This window comes from Ascaphus truei, chromosome 4 (assembly GCF_040206685.1).
Source record: "Ascaphus truei isolate aAscTru1 chromosome 4, aAscTru1.hap1, whole genome shotgun sequence".
Lineage (NCBI taxonomy): Eukaryota > Metazoa > Chordata > Amphibia > Anura > Ascaphidae > Ascaphus > Ascaphus truei.
The window spans coordinates 28,668,305-28,692,071 of NC_134486.1; the positions used below are offsets into that span (position 1 = coordinate 28,668,305).

At 44.0% G+C, this 23,767-nt stretch overlaps 1 protein-coding gene across 6 annotated transcripts in view; it reads left to right on the plus strand.

The window, feature by feature from the left end:
- The window catches only part of CDC42BPA (CDC42 binding protein kinase alpha), a 324,002-nt gene that overhangs the window by 271,691 nt on the left and 28,544 nt on the right, over positions 1-23,767 (plus strand). For 5 of the 6 annotated variants that reach the window (XM_075595475.1, XM_075595480.1, XM_075595478.1 and 2 more), the window contains exons 19-30: positions 720-868; positions 3,995-4,086; positions 5,966-6,042; positions 8,558-8,596; positions 9,527-9,646; positions 13,400-13,480; positions 15,210-15,315; positions 16,209-16,345; positions 17,616-17,755; positions 18,835-18,916; positions 19,878-20,094; positions 22,375-22,437. In XM_075595475.1, coding sequence (XP_075451590.1) covers positions 720-868; positions 3,995-4,086; positions 5,966-6,042; positions 8,558-8,596; positions 9,527-9,646; positions 13,400-13,480; positions 15,210-15,315; positions 16,209-16,345; positions 17,616-17,755; positions 18,835-18,916; positions 19,878-20,094; positions 22,375-22,437 — 1,303 coding nt within the window. The remainder of the gene's footprint in view (positions 1-719; positions 869-3,994; positions 4,087-5,965; positions 6,043-8,557; positions 8,597-9,526; positions 9,647-13,399; positions 13,481-15,209; positions 15,316-16,208; positions 16,346-17,615; positions 17,756-18,834; positions 18,917-19,877; positions 20,095-22,374; positions 22,438-23,767) is intronic. The other variant, XM_075595477.1, reaches the window with a different exon arrangement.

A 23,767-nucleotide genomic window follows, 5' to 3' on the forward strand; every position in this document is an offset into this window, starting at 1 on the left:
AAGACGATTCTATGAAAAATCCCATATGTCCTGCGTTGTTGTTACTGCTAACTAAGGAAGGAGCGCTGCAATGTGTACAGCACATGTGTATATGTGATATCCAACCTCATTATACGCATCACGGGATGCCTTGGTTCGGGCCACTATTAATGCAGGTCATGTTGGAATCTGATCTAAAACAACTACAATAATGGCGGAATTTATTCAATTAGTACCATGGTTTACCCCAAGCCCCCCCCCCACCCCCCCCCCCCCAGAATGTTTAAAAAAATATATATGTATATATATATATATATATATATATATATCATTATTTAAGCATTATCTGTACCAGTGTTATTTATTTAAGCATTATTTAAACATGGATATCCTGGTTACATTTTTCATTTGCGTTGAGTTGAACAAAAAAGAAGGAAAAATAATCCAAAATGGCATCCATGGTCATCAATAGATAGCCGCCAGAATGAGTTGACAATGTTTATCTTCAATACATGTTCTTGTCTGGGGGGGGGTTACATTTTTCGGAAAGCAGAGCTGTAGTAGCTGCTGTTCAGCCCGTTTCAGGTGATGCTAAAAGAAAGTCAGAGGAGAATGTGCTAAAAATGAACACTAGGAAAGGGGCGCATGGGTGAGTGCTTTCACTTGGCTGCGGGGTCTCTTTACCTGCTGGGTGTTTCGCTGCTGCTGCTTGAGCGCTGCTGTGCTGTTTGCTTGTGCAGGACATGCCATGGAAGATGCGGAGATTCGCTAAGCTGGACATGTCTGCCCGGCTGGAGCTGCAGTCTGCTTTGGATGCAGAAATCCGAGCCAAACAAGCCATCCAGGAGGAGTTAAATAAAGCCAAAGCCGACATCCTAGCTACGGAGTGGTACGTCTGCTCAGGAGCATTGCAGTGTCCCCTTCATGCCTTTCTATACATGTGTTACTTCGGCTTTAACTCCTTCTCTTTTCTGTTATCAAAAAGTGTCTGATTCCCACCTCCCCCCCCTCCCTCCCCCCTCCCCCCCCCTCCTCCCCCCTCCTCCCCCCCTCCTCCCCCCTCCCCCCTCCTCCCTCCTCCCCCCTCCTCCCCCCTCCTCCCCCCTACCCCCTCCTCCCCCCTCCTCCCCCCTCCCCCCTCCTCCCCCCTCCCCCCTCCCCCTCCTCCCCCCTCCTCCCCCCTCCCCCCTCCTCCCCCCTCCTCCCTCCTCCCCCCTCCCCCCCCCTCCTCCCCCTCCTCCCCCCTCCTCCCCCCTCCTCCCCCCTCCCCCCTCCTCCCCCCTCCTCCCTCCTCCCCCCTCCCCCCCCCCTCCTCCCCCTCCTCCCCCCTCCTCCCCCCTCCTCCCTCCTCCCCCCACCTCCCTCCTCCCCCCCTTCCTTCCCCCTCCTCCCCCAATTTGTACTCACATTTTTTCATTGAACTCTTTTTACGGTTATCCTGTGGTATTACGTGACCTCCATGTCTGCTCCTCCCTGAGCCCTAAAGCCCAAGTTCCCCATGTAATATGGCTCTGTAGCTGCGTCTTCATTTCAGGCAAGCTCTGAGCTCGATTCATTAAGAGCTTCCACGATGGGGATCCAGCAAGTTCCATTCCCCTGAATATATAGTCCATGTCCTGGAATCTCTGATTTTATATATATATATATATATATATATATATATATATATATATATATATATATATATATATATATATATATATATATAATAAATATAATAAATATATATATATAATAAATATATAAATATATAAAAATAGGCAGATGGCACACACATAAACTGGAAATAGGTGCTTGTCCCATACAGGTAATGTATAGATAGGTTCCTTACCGAGTAAATCCAGGATCACAAGGCAAGAAGGAGACAGCACACTCAGGAGGTACAAAAAAAGCGTGTATTCAGTAGAAAAACTGGCACATAAACCCGACGTTTCGGTCCTTGGCACAGGACCTTTCTCAAGGGAGCCTTGAGAAAGGTCCTGTGCCAAGGACCGAAACGTCGGGTTTATGTGACAGTTTTCTACTGAATACACGATTTTTTTGTACCTCCTGAGTGTGCTGTCTCCTTCTTGCCTTGTGATCTTGGGATCCTGGATTTACTCGGTAAGGAACCTATCTCTCTCTATATAGATATATATATATATATATATAGATAGATAGATAGATAGAGATATATATATATATATATATATCTATATATACACAACTCAACCCGCTTATAACGCTGTGCTTGGGGTCCAAAGAATCACATCACGTTATAAGCGGATCGCGTTATAAATAATGTACAATTGTATGCATTGTACAATAAAGTATTTAAGATACCAATAATGGTGTTGTAAAATATTCATAAATACAAAAATTGGGAGCCACGCTTGCATCGCGTTATAAGCGGATTCGCGTTGTAACGGGGTTGAGCTGTATTTATATATGTTTATATATATATATATATATATATATATTTTTTTTTTTTAATTATTATTATTATTTTCAGAGGTTCAGGGACATGGAGACGTTCCATTCATTTGAACGGAGCTCAGAGATTTCATGATATGGTGTCCCATTCATCTGGTTGGAGCTCAGACCTTCCCAGACATATAGACAGCATATTTAGTAGGGAGCATCTGCTTATTGCCAGCAGTCATTCACATGTACTGGTGATTTTAATGCAGCCACGTGTAAATAATGTTATTAATTGCCTGCTCAGCAGACTATTGCTGCAGTAACTGATCCCAGGCAGTATATTGTCCTGTGCTTATGGGGTCGAAAACATGATTGATAAGACCCCAAACTGCACCTCCGTGTGTGCAGACAGCATGGGTGCTATAGCCGTCAATCACTACGGGAGCTTCCCAAGTCATGCCCCACAATGCCTTGCGCCTGTTGATGCAAAGCATTGTGGGGAGCGTCTTTAGAAACTCGTAATTGACAGCTATACCACCCACGCTAAAGTGGTTGCCTTACTACGTGTGCCACCCGGGCTCAGGTACCCACTATACTGCCTTGGATCCGCCATTACAGGTTTTTTTTGGGCGAACCCCTTTAAGTCACGTCCCGAACCCCCTGTTGGGAATCACTGCAGCGTAGCAAAATGTCTCCACCTAGTGGTCTCTTGGTTACAATACAGACGGGCACGAATATGTTTAATGGAAGAAGATCAGACCAGCACTGCCTATAGAAAATAATATTGTCAACTAAGTGACATATGGCTGGAAGGACTGCAGTAATCTGACTGTAACGTGACACAGTTTCACCAGATAGAACAGCTTTATTTATTAGAAACAAATGAGATTAATAGCCCACCGTTTCGTAGCCTGCAGTTGCTAAGGCCATGTATGGCTTCATTGGAAGCTCATAAGTTCAAAGTGCTGTGATTTGTGTGTCCACATGTTGGGCATATCGCTCCCAATGACCTGAGGTGGGCAAATAAATGGCGCTGCTTCTCTAAACACCGTACCCTGGCTTTATAAGGCCATGAATATAACCCCATAAGTGGAATCCAGATGCAGAGCTCACAGATAAGGCTAAACAGAGGTAAAGATAACTTTCTATCTGTAGGACCACTCTGGGTTCTAAGCAGGTTCTAATCAGGTTCTAATCATTTTCACCATAAATCTAAAAGGCATTTAACAAATAATGTAAACAGGGCCAGCAGAGGGCGCCGATCACCATGTCCTAGTATGTTTCTTATTATAGTAGAGTAGACGCACTCCTAGTAATGAAGAACATGCTGCTACGATGGACGTCCTGCCATTGGATGGTGAAAGCTCAGTAGGCATTTGAAGAATAGGCATCACGCCAGCGGTCTTGTGAATCTGGGTGAACATGTGTTTTTGGAAAAGATCGATGCCTCTGTCCTACATTAGACCGGTATCAAGATAAAGGTCCAAAGTAGGACCGAAACGTGGATCTTGTTATAATTTAAACACAAAAATGTCACCAAGTTTAAGAAGATCGCTGGGGTGCTGCCTGTTCTTCTAATGCAGATTCTATTTCATAACATGTCTCTGTTTTATAGCAAACTACAGGAGTCCGACAAGAGGAACCATGATTTTCTGTCAGAAATTGAGAAGCTGAAGTATGAGACGGACGAGTTGAGGTCAGAAAAAGGTAAGCGGCCCTCACGTCGTCCTGCTCCTTCCTTCCGAAGAAGGGACTATGCTTACAAATGGATGAAGAGCAATGGATTTACACTATATACATGTGCACTTTCCCAGACAAACGTTTTGCCCGTGGGAGGGGTTGTGAGCCCCCGAAACATTCCATCTCATTCCGGAAAAGTTCTATTTCTGTGACTCTTGCCACTTTTTCATTGTTGGGGAACGTTGGCTATGGAGAGCTTTTCACTTCCTTGATATCTCTTCCTTCCTTTAAAGACTCGGTTGTCTGTACACTTTTTTTTTGTTTGTTTGTTTTAATTTGCAATGATAAAAATAGCAACTTTCAGAGTTACTTTCCCTGCATTTTTCAATCGCTTTTTTCCACTCTTTTTATGCATTTTAAATGTACACTTTTCGCAGCGCTCTCTGGTGTATAGATATATCATTGCTGGCAGTGCTGCAACGTCCGTGTGTTTCCTGCACTGGCAGACGGTAGAATATTTAGACCGCACACTTTACGTTCAGGAGAAACACACGTAGTGTCGTTACTTTCTCACTTTCTTACTCTTCGTTCACGTTAGAAAGGCTGTTACCAGGGAATCTAGCAGTTCAGCAGAGGCGCAGACTTGCAGGGGTTAGTTTGTAAAAAAACAAAAAACCTTTTTATTAACGCATGCCTTAGGAACATGCTGGAATAAATACTGTTGGCCTCTAAATAAAGGCTGCAGAAGCTCTCCTTTGCTGAAGCATTTAGTGGACCTCCATGAAGATTACATAAAGTTGAAGAATTCAAGCCAAACGCTGTCCACTGCTTATTAATGCTTTTTCTACATGGTATGTGCACGAGCAGCTATCTATGTGTCCATTCAATAAAATAGTATTGTAACCCCCAAACAAACCAGTTTGGCACATGTTCATGTAGGGAATTCATACCGTGTGCCTATAATGAAATGTATACATACTTTGTTATACAGGCATTTAACAAAAGTGATGTATTACATTTCTTTAACATCTCCTTTGAGACCCCCTGTGTTAGGTGCAGCTTCTATGGTCTCAGGCTGCATTTTGAGACCCCCTGTTGCATCTTCTATGGTCTCAGGCCCGCAGTTTGAGACCCCCTGTGTTAGATGTTAAATGTTTTGTTTAATTTTGCCATAACGGTGTGGGGAATGTAAACATGTTCTCTATAGTGAAACGAAGATTGATTTACTGTAATAATAAAGCAATATTACAGCAACAGAAACACGGACATAACCTTTTGGTGCGTTTGACTCCCTAAATATTGTGTTGGGACGCCCCTACAGTTACTGAGAGATCCCGTAAGATAATGGAATTGCTTTGTATTCTAGACCTTTCTGGCACCACAAGCTTTATTCATTCTCATACACGGGACAAAGGAACATAATTGTATAGATATATAACGGTATGTTTTTGAGTCAGCTAATTCCTGCGAGTTTACAGTTGCACCATCCTTCTGGTCTACTGGTACTTCTGGTACTTCTGGTACCAGATGGGTCTCTTCTTATCAGACGACACCCCGCAGAATTTTTTTTTAATGAAAAAACACAATTTGAGTCCCATTTACGACAGATGAGTTCGGGGCGTAATAACCATCCCACATGGGAGCAGTCCGCGTAACATGTACACGGGATCTAAAAATGGCGGTGTGGGATACATCCCACGTCTTCTCCCCTTGCAAACAGCCCAACAATATCTAGCCCTGTCCAGTTCGTTGCATACAAAGGCGGCCTAGTTCTTCACAGATATCACTATCCCATGATGTTCTGTGACATGTGACTTGTCTTAGTCATGTGACGTGTGTGTGGAGTTGAGCAATTTAACAAAATAATTGAACTGAGCCGCAACATTTTATTTTTTTACTTCCGTAGGTGTCAAGCACCTGGAGTCCCAGAACTCGTTCCTGGCGTTTCTCAACGCACCCACCTCAGTGTTGGATCAGTTTGAAGTAAGTCTAAACCGGTTAAAAGAAACAAACAATATGATTAATACCCGGGGGGCGCGGGGTAAAAGGAATCATTGCGATTGGTCAGGCAGAGTCAGGTGGCTGCGTGAGCAAATGAATGCATAGTGACATCACAGGGCGGCAGTCATTGAGCAGAGGGCCGTACCAGTATCTGATGACATCATTATCTGCGGTACTGAAGGGGAGACTAACCTTGAAACCGGGGAGCAGAAGGAAGTAATGTTAAAGTGAAACTCTAGGGGGGTCATTTACTAGACCAGCGTTTTCCTTGGGTGCAAATACCTGTAAAGTGGAGAAAGTCCTTGTATGAAATAGCCGTGCGTGCGAGGAGTAGTCTGCGCTGAAAGTGGGGACACTGTAGTTTGTTTGTATTGCAGTAAAGAGAACCTTCTGCTTTCAGATCTCACAGGCTGGGAAAGGATTGTGTTTGATCCCATGACACTAATCGGTAGCTTTTAATTGAATCCGTTTGCAATGCTGAGTGTAAGCAGCCTTTTTCTTTATGCCTCTGTTCAGTTGACGTGTCTGCTCCGGCTTTCCTTTCCATACACACCCGTGGGTGTTAATGCTCCTTGTATTAGTGTCAGACTGGCCTAGACTTGCACTCACGGACTGCAGAGACAGGAGAATGGAGACGCAGGGGGTATCTAACTTGGTCCTCAAGGGCCACCAACAGGCCAGCTTTTATGGATATCCCTGCTTCAGCACAAGTGGCTCTTCGACTGAGCCACTGATTGAGCCACCTGTGCTGAAGCAGGGATATCCATTAAAGCTGGCCTGTTGGTGACCCTTGAGGACCGAGTTTGAGACCCCCCTGGTGTAGAGTTTCTCTGGGGGGCTTTAAACCAGCATCGTGTGAATCCCTTCTGGAACATATTCAGCATACTGTTTGAAAGGGGGCCTATGTGTTTTTGGGCAATTTAAAGACTGCATCAACAATAGAGTCAAAGATGGGACAGGGAGCGAATGTGACAGTGTCCAGGGGGCATGCAATATATTGGTGCTGTAAAATATGCATTTTTTGGATACTAGAGGACCTGCTATGTGTCCTTCCTTTACCTTGTTGTTGTATAAAGCTATAGGTCTTTGTATGTTAACTACATGGATGGTAACTCTTGTCACCACAGTCCCGCATTCAAATTGTTACATCACACGTATTGTCCCAAACCTCTGAGATGGGGAAGTGAAGAAGTAGAACGGAAACCAATGTAACTCGCAGGCAGATAACGTTTTTGTAAGGGTGACCGCCCTGCTTTAATTTAATACTTTAATTTAAAATAAAAAAATGTGAGCAAGGCATTGGTGATTAGCGAAGCGAATGGTGTACAAAGCACTGCCCTGTCTGAGGGCTTCTAAATAAAGACACATCCATCCTCCACCGGGGTAAGACCGAAAAAATACGCGGACCTGGAAGACGAATTTCCAGTTCCCTTCTTATATCTGCACCTCTCAAGGTCAAAGTCTGCTCTGTCCGACCTCTGTGGGGAGCAGGAACAATTATGTGGACTGCAGAAGTGGACCTTTTGGTGAGCACATTTTCATTAACTCTTGTCTTCCTGCTTACATAGTCTTATCTAGTCAAAGTTTTAGAACACATTGGGGGTCTGTACACTAATGGGTGATAACCATCATAGGTTGTTAATGGCTTTCACAGTTTTATACATGGACCTCATTATTTTAGAGTTGCTAGATTGTTTTTTTTAGGTCGCTACGGGGAATTATTGGCTCATTTCATACCAGAAAGATTTAAAGTGACTGTTGGCAAATGAGTAGAGTAATAAAATGGCATGTGGAATATTCTTGCACAGCGTTCATCATTGTTATACAGTATGTCCGAAAATAAATGAATGGACATTGTAGACCGTCTTCAGTGCTGCAGAGACATTGAGCAACAGAGTTGTTGCGCAGGTAATCCTCAGTTTCAATGCGCACACCTATGTATTCCGGTATCTTTGTCACATGGATAAAGCTATTCAAAAAGGTGGTGGTTCTCAGGAACATTTCTTTAACAGCACTTCTATCCTTAACCAAACTCATTTTTTTTTGTTTTAATTGACTTGAGTCTTATGGTTTCCTTCAGTGACACCCAGGAGACCCGTGGCACTGACAAATGTGGCCCTGTGGAACGGAAAATGTCTCCTGCTGAGACAGAGCAGCTTTGCCTTTATTCATTGGCTCGGCTGTAATGATGATGCTGGCGGGACATGTTTGGTGTTGAAAATGCCAGGATCTGTATTATTTAGACATAGCCCATTTTCTCCTGGAGGGAAAACAAGTGATTTGTGCTCCCGAAAACCCCCACTGTTGAAGAAAAATGAATTATTAGGAAGTTTCCCATGGACCATACACACCTTGCTACACTCGCCCGCTCTCCTGCGTGCCACTGCTTGTATATATTTTGTTTCTCTCGTGTATTTTTGTGTCCCTGGTTGGATCGGCACAGGACGTCTGTGCATCCTCCAGTCTGTAATCTGTTCTCCTCCTCTCTTTGTTGAAGCGATCTCCATCCTGCAATCCAGCTAGCAAAGGCAGACGTGTAAGAGGCTGTCTTGCTTTGTGTGCTCCCCCTTTTCTGCCTGTGGTATAAATGTCTTTGTTCTACGTGACTCATCCCCGGCTTCTTCTCCCGTTAATGCCTTTGCATGCTGTTTGGCCTCTCTTCTAAAAAAAACAAAAAAAAAACCCCTGTATTGTTGAGGAGGCCTTAAACACAGACCGCCAGCAGTGAGGGGGTCACTGGTCTGATTTAGTATAGTCTTTGTTTTATTGCCTTAACATAAGGACACTTTTTGAAGCCACGATGTCAGACAACGGCACAAAAACCTTTTCGAAATAAGTGCTCGTTCAAGCTTATAGTGCCGGCGACGCGAAGTCGCCCGAAAACAAATGCATTGCCGCCGCCGCGTGTGCTTATAGTAAGGGCGACAAAGCGACGTGGCAATGCGATTTTCGGAAGCCGAGAATATTTGATTTTTCAGGGGCTGTCGCCTCATGTGACAGCCCTTGAACCAATCAATGGCCTGGTCGCCCGCACCGCCGCCGCAAAGCGAAATACAACTTTCGGTGATGGTGACGTCGCGGTCGCGGGCACTATAGGCGCGGCCTTAGCAGTTGTGTAAATTTGTATAGTCGCATGTTATCTGACTGCCATGAAAGTGCGGTTCTGAGCCTGAATCGGAAACCTGTTCCCCAGAATAGTCGCAGGTCAGGGTACCATGATATTTTGTTGCTAAAGTAAAAGTGCATTTTCATTCTTTATTTTTATAGAGCGCGATGTAAAAACTAATAATAATAATCACTAGCCTTGTTTAAGTAAAAATAAATGTTCCTAGTGTGCCTAGTTTCAAATATAATTAGGTGCCAGATTATCATTTAACTTTATTTTTGTGTTGCAAGCATCCTTCAAAGTAAGAACATAAGATATATACCCAGATTAGTGAGTGTTTGTCTCTGCTTGTGTTCTTAGATGGATTCCGTGGACAACTTCACACTGTCCAATACACCTTCACGGGATGAGGACATGAGGTCCCAGATGCTGTCACGCTCCAGGTCTCCTTCTACCATGAGTGACATTGAACCCTCTGAGGTACCTTCTTACACTGCTCTGATGTTTGAATTATGGGGTTTTGGTGTCGGCATTTTTCAATTGTCTGCAGCAATTCAAAGATTTTGGTTGTTGACAAAACGGTATCAAGTATATCAGCGTGTTTCATTCCATGCACTCCTAACCACTTTTAACTATTGAATTAAATTTCCCGTCATCAATATATTGGGTATGAGACGTGTGTAATTATGCATGGTGAGTGACCGTGTTAGCCAGTGGCGTAGCTAGACATTCGGTGGCCCCCAGGCAAACAAAATTTCCAGACCCCATTAATAGTAATACCATTCCCTATGGCTTTTACATTAAATGTTCTTTCATGCTGGTAAGGGGAGCGCTGATAATCCTCGTGGATATATGTGAAAAAAAGAAATAACAAAATATTGTGCAGCCAATAGGTGATGGACCCTATCTAGTATAGGCAATATGTCTCACTCACAAATGTAAGGGAAATACAAGCAGAACAGAGACTTCTCTCTCTGACGGGAGCTCTTTCTGTCTCCTCCACCTCTAATCTATGGACACGGTTGAATAGACCCTGGTTTAGGCTCTGGATATCTTCTCTGTGATGGTTGTTCTTCCGCATGTAGTCATCAGAGAAAGAGAGAGAGAACCACAATGGTGCAATATTGCTAGTATATAATATACATGTATTGAGATAAATGCAAATATAAGTAAGCGCACTCACATTTTGTGCAAGGGTAACATTCGTGGGAGAGAAATGTAGAAATGCAGAGAGATCTCGGCAGCTACCCGGCTCGCGTGCAACCGCAGCCGCCACTTCCGGTGACGTCTCGCTTCAGGGCGGAAGTGCTCGTACGGTCTGAACCGGAGAGAAATGCATTTCTACATTTCTCTCCCACGAATGTTACCCTTGCACAGAATGTGAGTCTCTGCTCTGCTTGTATTTCCCTTACATTTGTGACTGAGACATATTGCCTATCCTAGATAGGGTCCATCACCTATTGGCTGCACAATATTTTGTAATTTAAAAAAAAAAAATATCCACGAGGATTACCAGCAAGAAAGAACATTACTATTTTTGGACTAGCGAACGGTCCAATACAAGGGTTTTTTGAGCAGCTTATTTTATTACATTTGTTGTATTAGCAACTTTATTTGGGATCACTTGGTGGTGGTTGTTTATCACACTAATTATAATCACATTATTATTATTATTTGTACACTATCACTATCACATTGTATTTTTGGTGATTACACCATCCATGTGAGTTTGCACTTTGTGCACTTTGTGCACTTTGTGCACTTTGTTACATAAACGCGCCCGGTACACTTTTTTTCTTACTCTTAACATTAAATGCCAGGGAAGCGGCGAAGGCCTCTGTAAACTTCCCTTACCTTGGTTCAAATGGTTTCTGGAGACGCGTTGCCATGGCAACGTGACGTCATGATGCCCAGAACCAAGGTAAAGGGGGGGCACGCGGAGAGTGGGACAGCCGGCATGGGGGCGCAGGAGAAAAAGATTGCACTCCCCTGCATCTCATCATCCCTCATCTCCTCTCCCCCCCTCCTCCTCATTTCTCCCCCCTCATCCTCATTTCTCCCCCCTCATCATCATCATCATCATCATCTCTACTCCCTCCATCCTATCTCTCCTCCCTCCCTCCTATCTCTCCTCCCTCCCATATATACACACACACAAACACTACACCATATACACACATACCATATACAAATACACATTTATATTCAACATATTAAAAAAAAAAAAACTAAATATACATCATATACATGCACATAGTGCATGAAACACACACATGCATTACAAATACACACACTTACCAACACACACACACACACTTACCAACACAGACATATACACCCACACTTACCAACACAGACACACATTTACCAACACAGACACACACTTACCAACACAGACACACACTTACAAACACAGACACACACACACACACACACACACACACACACACACACACACACACACACACACACACACACACACTTACCAATACAGACACACACACACTCTTACCAATACAGACACACACACACACACACTCTTACCAATACAGACATACACACACACTCTTACCAACACAGACACACACACACTCTTACCAATACAGACACACACACACACACACACACACACACACACACTCTTACCAATACAGACACACACACACACACACACACACACACACACACTCTTACCAATACAGACACACACACACACCTACCAACAGACACACGAAATCGGGAGATGCAGAGAGGAGCAGCAGCAATGGAGTGCTCTGCAGCACCACCTGCTGCCCGGAAGTGGTTAAGCAGGAAGACAGCCCTACTCGCCTCCTCCCTCCAGCTGTTCTGTGATCAGCTCCTCACTCCGCAGCCGGCATCCTCCGCTCTCCTCCTCATACCCGCCCAAGAGACAGATGTGCCACTGACTCGCAGGCCCCAAAGAGCGTGGGGCCCCGGGCTATAGCTACGCCCCAGGTGTTAGTCCTTTCTTCCGTGTGGGGAAATAAAGGAGAGAGGGAGTAGGTGGTTCTGTATGATACCTTTTATTGGACCAGCAAATTGTTGATATGTTGCAAGCTTTCGAACCGCTTAGCGTTCTTCATCAGGTATTGTATTGTATGTCTTTATTTATGTAGCGCCATAAATGTACATAGCGCTTCACAGTAGTAATACATGTTGTAATCATATAAATAACAGATAATATAAATAACAGATCATGGGAATAAGTGCTTCAGACATAAGAGTAACATTTCGGAAGAGGAGTCCCTGCCCCGAGGAGCTTACAGTCTAATTGGTAGGTAGGGAGAACGTACAGAGACAGTAGGAGGGAGTTCTGGTAAGTGCGTCTGCAGGGGGCCAAGCTTTATGTATCGTGTGTCCAGGATTATCCACAGTGCTATTCATATGCGTCTTTAAGCAGATGTGTCTTAAAGGTGGATAGAGAGGGTGCTAGTCGGGTATTGAGGGGAAGGTGCGCCTGACTGCATGGAAGAGAGGCGCGCCTGACGGCATGGAAGAGAGGCGCGCCTGACGGCATGGAAGAGAGAAGAGAGGTGCGTCTGATGAAGAACCCACAGAGGTTCGGAAGCTTGTTACATATCAGCTATTTGTTGGTTCCACCTACGCCGTATCCCTCTTTTATTTTACTGTCTTGTGATTCACTGAAACTCAGGCAGAATGATTTAACCCTGTTGCTGCCAAAGGTTTTCGGGCATCTCTGGGAGCAAAAGGGTTAACACTGAGCAGCAGCAAATAGTTTTCTCCCTAAGGTTTGTAGTGATAAATTCTAAAAGTGATTATTTTGTTTCCATCTTATTAAAAATCAAATACATGAAATAATCGGTTTAAATCAGCGATGCTCGTGTGTGTGTGTCTTCCCTAAAAAATGGATTGTTACCGTGTATTACCGGGCACCCTAAAGCAGACCCGGCTGCCTTCACATAATATCCTCCTCCTTCCTCTAAAGTCCACACGTTTGCTGAACACCTCTGTGGATTATTACAGGGGGTTCGGGAGCAGTAGGTCTGAGTGTGGCTACTTCAAGTTCTACTGTGTCATGAAGGGTTTCCAAATACGCAGCATACAGTAATTTTGCAACGACAAAGGAAGGAGGGTGGGGGGGGGGACACCTTCCCTTCTTCCGGCCGCTTTAGATTCGAGTTTTTTCCCTGCAGTCTTATAACCCGGTGTGTTGAATGCGTATGGGATTTGTTTCACTGTGTAACCTTGCAGGTAACAGATCACCCACCTCGCTCCGTTCAGACGCCGACAATGAGAGGGTCGTATATTGGTTCCGGCTCCTCTACACCCAAGGTAAGCTACAAACGCTCATCCTTTTTGGTTTCTGGTTGAGCAAATTATCAGTGGGAATACATTGAAAAGTCAAGAGACTAAAAAATATCCCAAACTAGTGCTGCACAGCTGAAGCAGAATCCCAGTATCACTGATCACAGTGTAATGTCCAGATATTCAATGATTTGGAAGTAACGAGGGATAGGTACGGGTGAGAGGCGAGGAAGAGTTGATGACCGGTAATTTACTCACAATCCGGAACAGCTTGCAACATTGAGTTGCACAGAGGTAGTCCTCTGACATGTTTCATGCACAGGGAGCTTTCTCAAAACACGGTTTGTGAATGATTACCACGTGAATTACTGCTGTGAAGCGCTATGTACATTAATGGCGCTATATAAATAAAGACATACAACACAATAAATTGCCTGTCATCAACTTTTCCCATCTGGATCCCTGTTTTTTGCTATTGGAGCAGCGCTTTTCATGTTCCAGTTCTCTGTCCTCTATCTTCAGTGGGGATAAAGAATTTTTTTTTCCTCTCCCTAATCAACAGCAGAAGGTCTTTTGCTGTCAGGAGACTTAAGACTGCACTGAGTGGTATTGCAGGGAATGTGACAGCTCCGGTTTGTTATTTCATGCCTCAGCGCACTGCAAGAGTGTGGTTACTGTGAAATAATTACCTACATGAAGTGGCCATTATTGGGCTGTAATCGAACTCCAGAACCCCCCCCCCCCCCCCCCCAATGTTCATAGGATATCAGCACTATTTTATTCTAACTGCACCAGAGAGCCCTGCAGTGCCTTATTGCCATTAAACGTGTCAAAACTGCGCACGCGACAGGAACACTTTTCAAAGTGTGTTGTTAGCACAAGGAAATAAATCCGCACCTCATCAGGTGAGCGTGGCTGTGATGTGTTACTGGCGCAATATGTGAATAATGAGGAATAACGGGTTTTTTAAACAATTATCCGCATAAATGAGTCCATTGCTCAACACTTCCTGACTTGCATGCAGCACGTCCGTCACAAAACAAACTTTGTATTAATTAAACTACTCTTCAGAGATTAAGTACGCCTTCCGGCACCAAAAAGCCCATTCACGTGAGTGGGTGGTAAGGTATCTGCCAGCACCGAAAGTGTGTGATGGGAAAGCACTTCTTAAAGATGGCTCTGAGTCTGTAGGTCCTCCCTGTAGGTCAATATCATATATATATATATATATATATATATATATATATATTATTTATGTTAGTTACATTGCTCTTGCTTTAATACAAGAAGTAGTAGCTGTGTAACAATTTAGCGCAGTGTACATACAGGCATACCCCGCATTAACTTACGCAATGGGACCGGAGCATGTATGTAAAGCGAAAATGTACTTAAAGTGAAGCAGTACTTTTTTTCACTTATCGATGCATGTATTGTACTGCAATCGTCATGTACATGCATAACTGATGTAAATAACGCATTTGTAACAGGCTCTATAGTCTCCCCACTTGCACACAGCTTCGGTACAGGTAGGGAGCCGGTATTGCTGTTCAGGACGTGCTGACAGGCGCATGCGCGAGCTGCCGTTTGCCTATTGAGCGAGATGTACTTACTCGCGAGTGTACTTAAAGTGAGTGTCCTTAAAGCGGGGTATGCCTGTATTTACCTCTAGAAAATAGAAAAGCATTTTTCTGTATCATTAACTAAATAAAATATTGTTGTGTGTAATGAGCAGTAAATAGTTTGTTTGCCTTCGTAGCCCAAAGCACACCAGTTTGTAGTGAAGTCCTTCAACACGCCAACAAAATGCAACCAGTGCACCTCCCTGCTGGTCGGGCTGATACGGCAGGGCTGCACTTGTGAAGGTAAGTGCGCAACAAGACAGTACAGTAACATTTCAGACCCACTTACTTGCCTGTTTTTACATGTTGTAGAGTATCTGCTACTTTTAATATTTATTTTAACCATCAACTCCTCAACACATGGAATATTCCATACAAACTGTGCTATAAACCGTCGTAAGAAGGTCACCATTATGACCATTTGTAGGAGCCCCGAGGTGATAGAGTAGAAAACTGCTGGAGGTAGTCCCATTCTTCACATTTCTTCGAGAACCCAAGTGATTTTATAGTAGCGATTGTGTTCTGGTGGTTTGTTTTTCTCTCTCCGTGAGAGGTTGAATGATGCTATTTCCAACTTTGGCGGTTCCCAAGTCCTGAGTTGTAAAGCTTTGAGTCCTCCAGGCTTGGTCTGATAGAAACAGTATGGCCCCTGGGGTCAGCCTCACTCTGGTGACCAATAAAAAGTCGTCAACCAGACATGACATCACCGCTTTCAATGGTATGACCCCAGCATCCATCCTGGATTCTTTTTTTTTTAATATATAATTTTTCATATTCCTGGTTCAGATGATGAGGAAAATTAATTAGTTTTGAGAGTGGCTGCTTTCATGTGTTTCAGGGAAGAATGTTTTTGCAGAAGCAAAATACAGTATTGGATAGGTCTTGCGGCAAAATGACGTGAAGTATTTTTCCTAAGTCATCCTCTCTCATCTCTATTATACATCTGTGTATCTAGTTTTTGGTTTGCCCTCTATTAGGTGAATTATTAGGGATGATTAAACAACACTCGCCTTCCTTTGTACATGCTTGAGTTTGGGCACAGCATTAGGCAATGATCTGTCATCTTGTAATCATTGGGTTTGGCAGCTTTGTTCATATATACTGGTAAAGCTAATTGAGTATTTATTTGTTGCAAGTGTGCGGCTTTTCGTGCCATGTGACCTGTGCGGATAAAGCCCCGGCCGTATGCCCCATCCCCCCCGAGCAGACCAAAGGACCCCTGGGGATAGACCCACAGAAAGGAATCGGGACGGCGTATGAGGGCCACGTTAGAGTAAGTATACTGTGTCTTGCTACAGCTACTTGGCCGCCACTGTGACCTATCTTGCGATGCTTAATCCACACATTGTATTAATATATCTAGTTCCTGGAGCGCAGGCGTGCACCAGAAGGTCAAACTAAGCGAGATGGAAGCTCACACACGTGTAGTCCAGGGATTTAATAAGATGACTTGCCCGCTTGTGGAGGCTTCTCGCAGAACCGGCGGAGATTTTCATTGCAACAAATGTCTATTAAAACTTAAGGTTTCCATTCCCATGGTTACCGCTAGTGTCTCTGCGACTATACATAAATATGTTGTGGTGTTCCAATGTGATGTGTGGGGACAAGAGGGAAATTATTTGCTTTTGGGTGGGGGGGCTGTCTATCCAACTAAAGGAAACTGTGCAAACCGGTAATAGGTCAACAACGGAATACATGTTCCTGCTGTGCACTCATACCCATTTCTCAAGGAGCTTAACCTGTAAATCAGGGGAGCCACTGGGGTGCAGGTCCGGGCACGGAAGCAATACATCCACAAGAAGGTTATTACTTGAAGCCTCTAAACATTGATTGGCCACCTGTAGGAATCTACAGAATCTAAAACAAAACATGTCATGCCATTTTTGATGTCATGTAATGGCTGGAATGGCAAAACGGTTAAGTCTACTATAAAATCCCAGAAATGTGCACACAGAAGAATAGGGTTTTGCAGATAAATGTAGGAAAGTTAAATATTGCAGGTGGCTTTGATCAATGCAAAAGTGTTATGACTGTATAAATATACCATATGATCATGGCTAAGCCTGCATGAAAAGGTCAGTAGCAAAAGCGCTGTGCAGGACATCTCATATCCAGTTGCAAGCTCAAATGTTCTATACCAGCGGTGACCAGCTTCAGTCCCCAAGGGCCACCAACAGGTCAGGTTTTCAGAATATCCCTGCTTCAGCATAGGTGGCTCAGTCAACGAGTGAGCCGCCTGTGCTCAAGCAGGGATATCCTTAAAACCTGACCTGTTGGTGGCCCTTGAGGACTAGAGTTGGCCACCCCTGTTCTATACTGTATCAGGATGCTTGTAATATACAGTAAAAGCATTACACGACGGTTGATTGCTACGAAAACCAGGGGTATGTTGTGAAGGCATTTACAACAAGAGGCGCCTGTAGTTTGAATAGACGGGAATGTATAACCAAAGTAGCCCGCGATTCATTGTACAGCCTCCCATGCATAAAAGTGAGTAGAAAGCAGGGGGAAAACAGTTCACATGTCCACTTCTCTTCTAACAGGTCCCCAAGCCAGCGGGTGTGAAGAAAGGATGGCAGAGAGCTCTGGCTGTGGTGTGTGACTTCAAGCTTTTCATGTATGACGTAGCTGAAGGGAAAGCTTCCCAGCCCGGTGTTGTAGTGAGTCAAGTCATTGACATGAGGTACGTTTTTATTAACCTCTGCTTGCATACAATATTTACGAAAGCTCACCTATTCCACCAAAAATAAATGTGAAGAAAGCCAATCTGCTCACTGTAGTGTTGGAGCTCGCCATCAAATAGCTTGGGGTTTTAACACTTTCCATTTTCGTTGTATTGATTTATCAAATGTTTTACCAGGAAGTAATACATTGAGAGTTGCCTCTCGTTTTCAAGTATGTCCTGGGCACAGAGTTCTGATAACAATACACGCCTGTCACATTACACAGCTTTTGAGCACAGCCTGGGTGCATAGCCAGTAAACCTAGGGGTGCCAGGAAATCCGTGCAGCTCCTGTCTGTTTACAGCACAATGCTTCTCCTTCTGAGTAACAAATACTGTACATATTAGTTTTCCATAAATGTTAGGTCTTTTCCATGCTGCATATTCCATAAGGGGCTTTAATTATAGGTTTTGGCTCACCTGGTTTCTGTTTTACTAAACAGTTCCTTGGAGGTGTGTGGCTCCTACCAATTCTCCAATTAGCACACAGGTATAATACACCTCATTGTCAGTCTTCATATCATCCTCCACTGAAGAGCAGGGGAGTGTCTAAGGCTGAGAGACAGAAGAGATGTGTGAAAGTTTTAACATTTCACACTAGGGTATTTGTGCACCCGCAGTTTATCTTTATAATAAGGGAACTCTGATACTGGTTTTGGCCGGCTTTTAATTGCACTAAATCACAAATAAGGATATGCTTCATGTACTTAACCCCTTCAGGGCACTTTCACATACTTCACAAAGTTTAGTCCGTAAGACAATAAGAAATTACATATATTCAGTGCAGGTAGCTGCTAAACAGAGTCTACCGTGACAAGGTTGGCAGCGCGAATCGTGCTTTGATCAAAAGACGCAACCAAATGACTTCTTTGTCACACAGACTTGGGTTCCAAATGTAAACATGTCACTGGTATATTTTAGCCCAATTGGTAGGAGCGCAGGCTCTGTTCTCTGTTCTTTGTTCTGCTTCTGAGTGTTCTCTGCTCTCAGTTGCCACTATCTCACCAGTTCTGTAATAGCTGACATTTGTCTGTTTAAAGGGATGAAGAGTTTGCTGTAAGCTCGGTCTTGGCCTCGGATGTCATCCATGCGAGTCGCAAGGATATCCCGTGCATTTTTAGAGTAAGTTGGTTAACGAGGAGTTTTCAACGGTCCTGTTTGGCGAAAGTGTCGTGCGGGGTATTTTCTGCTCTGACCCACAGCATTACACTGTGACAAGACGTCCAATAATACGTGTACTTGCCCTGCAATGCATCGTGTGTTTTATTTTGCAAGGAAATAAAATGTTCCGTATTTAATTCCATGTTAGGCTGAGTCCATGGTGGCTCAGCCCGTGCGGAGGCGCGCTGAGGCTGAGGGAAAGCGGGTGCTTTCCCTGGCCTTGGTTAGCGCGCCATCCGGGGGCGTGTCGGGGGGCGGGCCAGTGACGTCACGGAGCTGGTTCGCCCTCATTGGGCGAACCGCTCACGTGACCGGCCCTGCGCTGCCGTGAGCCCGAAAATGTTACATTTTGCTAAGACTTACACTTCCGCACGCTTGCGTAAGCGAGCCCCTGCTAAAGCCGCTCTCATTGCGGCTGCAGGGGCTCTGTGCCGAGCAGCAGCGTGCCTCAGCATGATGCGCTGACCATGCCCGAGGCCTTATACTTGTAAAGTACTTAATCGTGCATGCATGAGTTGAATGTTTTAGAGATTATGCGAATCCCCCCCTGGAAGAGCGTAGCAGTCAAATTGTAGGTAAGATATAGGTAGATAATGACTAGTCCAAGGTTCTGACACTGGAACTCACACCTGGTTTCCTTACTCTAACAACAGTTTCTTTATTAAGCAAAACTTTCAGTATATGTTTTCAATGCTTGTGATTTGCATGTCGCTGCAACATGACTGTATTTTAGCTGGTGATACATCTCTGTAGCCTGTGATTAACTATTGCATTTAAGATGCAGTTGGATAGAAACAGAGTTATCGTAAAAATAAAGGTTACAAATGAATCTGTAAGATGGTGGCAGTAACCCAACAGGAGTCTTTGTTGCCCCGTTCTCTGGCAATGAAGAGGTTAACGGACTCTGCGTGTCTTCTCTTAGGTCACATCGTCCCAGCTCTCTGCCTCCAGCAACAAGTGTTCCATCTTAATGCTGGCGGACGGCGAGGGTGAGAAGAGCAAGTGGGTAGGAGTGCTGAATGAACTGCACCGCATCCTGAAGAAGAACAAGCTCAAAGACCGATCAGTCTACATCCCCAAGGAGGCATATGACAGTACCCTACCACTCATTAAAAACACCCAGTCGGCTGCCATTCTGGGTAAGTTTCCCATAAGAGAGACAACTCTGCTCCTTAGGCAACAATGTAATTTATCCAATACCAATCGAGATTGGTTTGCCCTGCGGAAGTAATGTTAGGATGTTGTTTGACTGTCACGTGAAGAAAGGTCTGTATGGCATGGGCGTGATCCAGTTTTTTGGCAAACCCTTAAGCCTCTCCTCCGAGGGGCTGAGAGGAAGGATAACGTCTGTCATCACAAAAGTACAATGTTGCTTCATTTACCGCAACATTAATACCATGGAACTGCTTGATGCCGCCTGCAGGACGTGCTGTATTGGTTATTATTCCTGAGCTCAGGCCTTGGGAGAATCCGATATGACACAAAGTGGTTTCTGTTTCTCTTCTTTTGCAAATATTGGCTCTCTGCTTTCTCACAATGGCCTGTGTGCAACTAACACTCTTTGTGGGTGCAAGTAACAGATTGCACCAATCTCTTGTGCACTAGCAGAACTGGCTTAAAACGTCATTGTACTGTGCCAGATTAAAGAAAAACCCACATTTATTAAACAGAGCAAGGGTGCGCAAAGTGGGGACGCAAGATTTTTTTTGGGGGGTGTCATAAAGGTTAGAGGCCCCGCCCCCTTCCCCAATGCATTTAAATTAAATGCCGGGGGACTGCGTAAGGTCTCTGTAACGCTCTATTACCGTGACTCAGACGGCTTTGGCAACGTGGCGTCACATGATGTGATGTCACATGACCCCGCTGCGTCATTTGACGCTGTAGAGAAGGTAAGGGGGAGAGCAGGCAGGGGGGCGCAGGACAAAAAGTTTGTGCACCCCTGCATTAGAGCAGTTGTCTTTGGGTTGTGCTTTAGAACAATTTTCCAATAATCAGGCTGCACAAACAGGAAGTGGGTGATACAATCCCTACCTCTCCCCAAATACTTTTTTTTTTATACTTCCTCACCTGATTCTCAATCCTCGGACCTCTAGTGACCCGGTTCCCAAGATGTTAGTATTTGTGCCGGGTTTTTGTCACAAACTACAAACATGGCCGCCTGGTCACCGATAGAAAGTCGCCAAATCATCCCCCGATGACGTGGCAGGATTCCATTGGCTACAAGAGCGAGCCTGACCCCAGGGACATTTTGTGTCTGGTGGGAAAATATTCTTGCCTGGTGGCACTACTGTGGGAACTGTGCAGCCACCCCAGAAGTCGGGAGACCACAAAGGCAGGGTCCCCCTGTTTTGGTAAGGGAAAAAATATATATCCCTCAAAATATATCCGGCAGAGCTGATTGCTGCTTTAAAAATAAAGTCCATTTCTAATTTTATAAATAAAAAAAAAGAGGTGTTTCTTCAACCACTGCTAGTGAGTTCACATGCATCTCTTCTCCAACAAATACACACTGACGAGTGCACATACTATCACGCCTAAATTAATACAGATAAAGCCAATAAATGAAGTCATTATCTGTGCACACGTGATTTGAATTAAAGTAGTTCAAACCGTAGGCACATATTTATATTTTATACATCGGCAGGGACATAGACGGCTTTCCTTGAAATACAAGGCCAAGTATATTTGTTTTATCCTTGGAAATAAATAATTAACCTGCTAAAGTGTTGGTCTCCTCCTGCAACAAAGAGGTACATTGTGGCATGTACAGTACTCCATGGTATTGAGTGTAATGTGAGACCGCACTATATTTTAGCAGGAAATTCAGCAGCCAAAGGGGATCAGTGCTACAACTACAGGCTACACTGGGAAACAAAAGAAAGACGGGAGATGGACCAGTTACTTGTAGATTCTAAGAATGATCCACAAATATTCTGATCCCATATTGAGATTGTAAAAAGAAAGCCACCCATAACTCTCGAATCCACTAGAAATGGGCAAATTGTACCACTTTTTAAAGAGGACGTACTGTATTATTCGTTTTCACTATAATTCCGTGCTCCTTATTCAATATGCTGTGACGTCCTTTTCTCCTTATTAGAGAAACGTAAAGCCCTTTCATTTAAATGCGTTTAAAGCTTCCCCAGCAAGGAGAAAACAGTGTCAAGACATTGAACAGGAGGCTGTGGTTTTTCACTATTAAGTTATGATAGGGTGATGGTTTGAGGGAGTACAAAGTGGCTCTACTTTTTAATTTCTAATCCTGTGTAAAATTGAGTCCAAGGAGCTCTCACATCTTGTTTAACATGAGTTAAAGGGACACACAGCCGGACATGTACTGTGTTACCGACACGGGGACTACTGATTAAAGCAGCATAACAAATCCAATGAACAGGTCATGTTTGTTTTTCCTGTTGCAGATCATGAAAGAATAGCCCTGGGCAATGAAGAAGGACTGTTTGTCGTACATGTCACCAAGGATGGTAAGAAAACAAGCCCAGCATGGCAGTTTCAGCCGTCGTTCCCGTGTCAAACATATAACCACTACCTGCTTCACAAAAGGGAAAGTATAGGGTCACTTTAGTCATTTCACTAAATAAATATATATTATTTATAAATTACACAAGGTCAGCGTTTTGGCCCTCCGAGAGAGTAGTGACTGCTACTCTTACAGGTAAATTTCAAATTATGGTTGTTACAATTTAGATATAAAATAAACAAATCCAATTCTTGTAAACTGCCCTTCCAAATAAAATGTTGTCAATTTAGCGACGCCAGAACACCAGGTTCTCACCGAGCGGGCAATTAGACCAGATGTAATTGTCTTCCCACATGCCCATAAATAAATTGGCATACCTCGGTGCGAACCTGGTTCCCATGGTGGTGCCACATATCTACAAATAATACTGATAGTTAAAGTTAAAAAAATGATGTGTAAGTATAAACCTAATACTATCAATTAAAAATGTTCTACGTGATGGCGACATGGATGAATCTTTATCTAAAGTATTAAGAATGGCCTGGCTGCCCTGATTATGGTCAATGACCGTGTATAAAGATGTTACGTCCCCTGTGACCCATATGTAATGGGGTTGCCACTCAATGTCCTTTAGGGTCTGCAGTACGTGGGTAGTATCCCTAAGGTATGACGGTAATTTGGTTGCATATTGTTGGAGATGGTGACCAATAAATTGTGAGAGATGCAATGTAGGTGACTGGATTCTCGAAATGATCGGGCGGCCAGGGGGTTTGTATAAATCCTTATGACTCTTAGGGATTCTATAAAATAAAGGGATCCTAGGACTATCATTATAGAGAATTTTATATAGCGCCATTAATGTACATAGCGCTTCACAGCAGTAATAAAGGGAATAAGTGCTTCAGACACAAAAGTAACATTTAGGAAAAGGAGTCCCTGCCCTGAAGAGCTTACATTCTAATTTGTTAGTAGGAAGAACGTACAGAGACAGTAGGAGGGTGTTTTAGTAAGCAGGGGTCCAAGCGTCTGCAGGGGGACAAGCTTTATGTATGAAGTGTAAAGTATCAGCCACAGAGCTACTCGTATGCTTCCTTAAGCTGGTGTGTTTTAAGATGGGTCATAAAGGTGGATAGAGAGGGTGCTAGTCGGATATTGAGGGGAAGGGCATTCCAGATGTGTGGGGCAGTCGGTGAGAAATGTTTAAGACACATTAAGCACACTTGTGGTCATTTTCTATTTATTTTTCTCACTATTCCAGTATTGGTTAAGCGTTTTCCCTGTGTGTGTGTGTGTGTGTGTGTGTGTGTGTGTGTGTGTGTGTGTGTGTGTGTGTG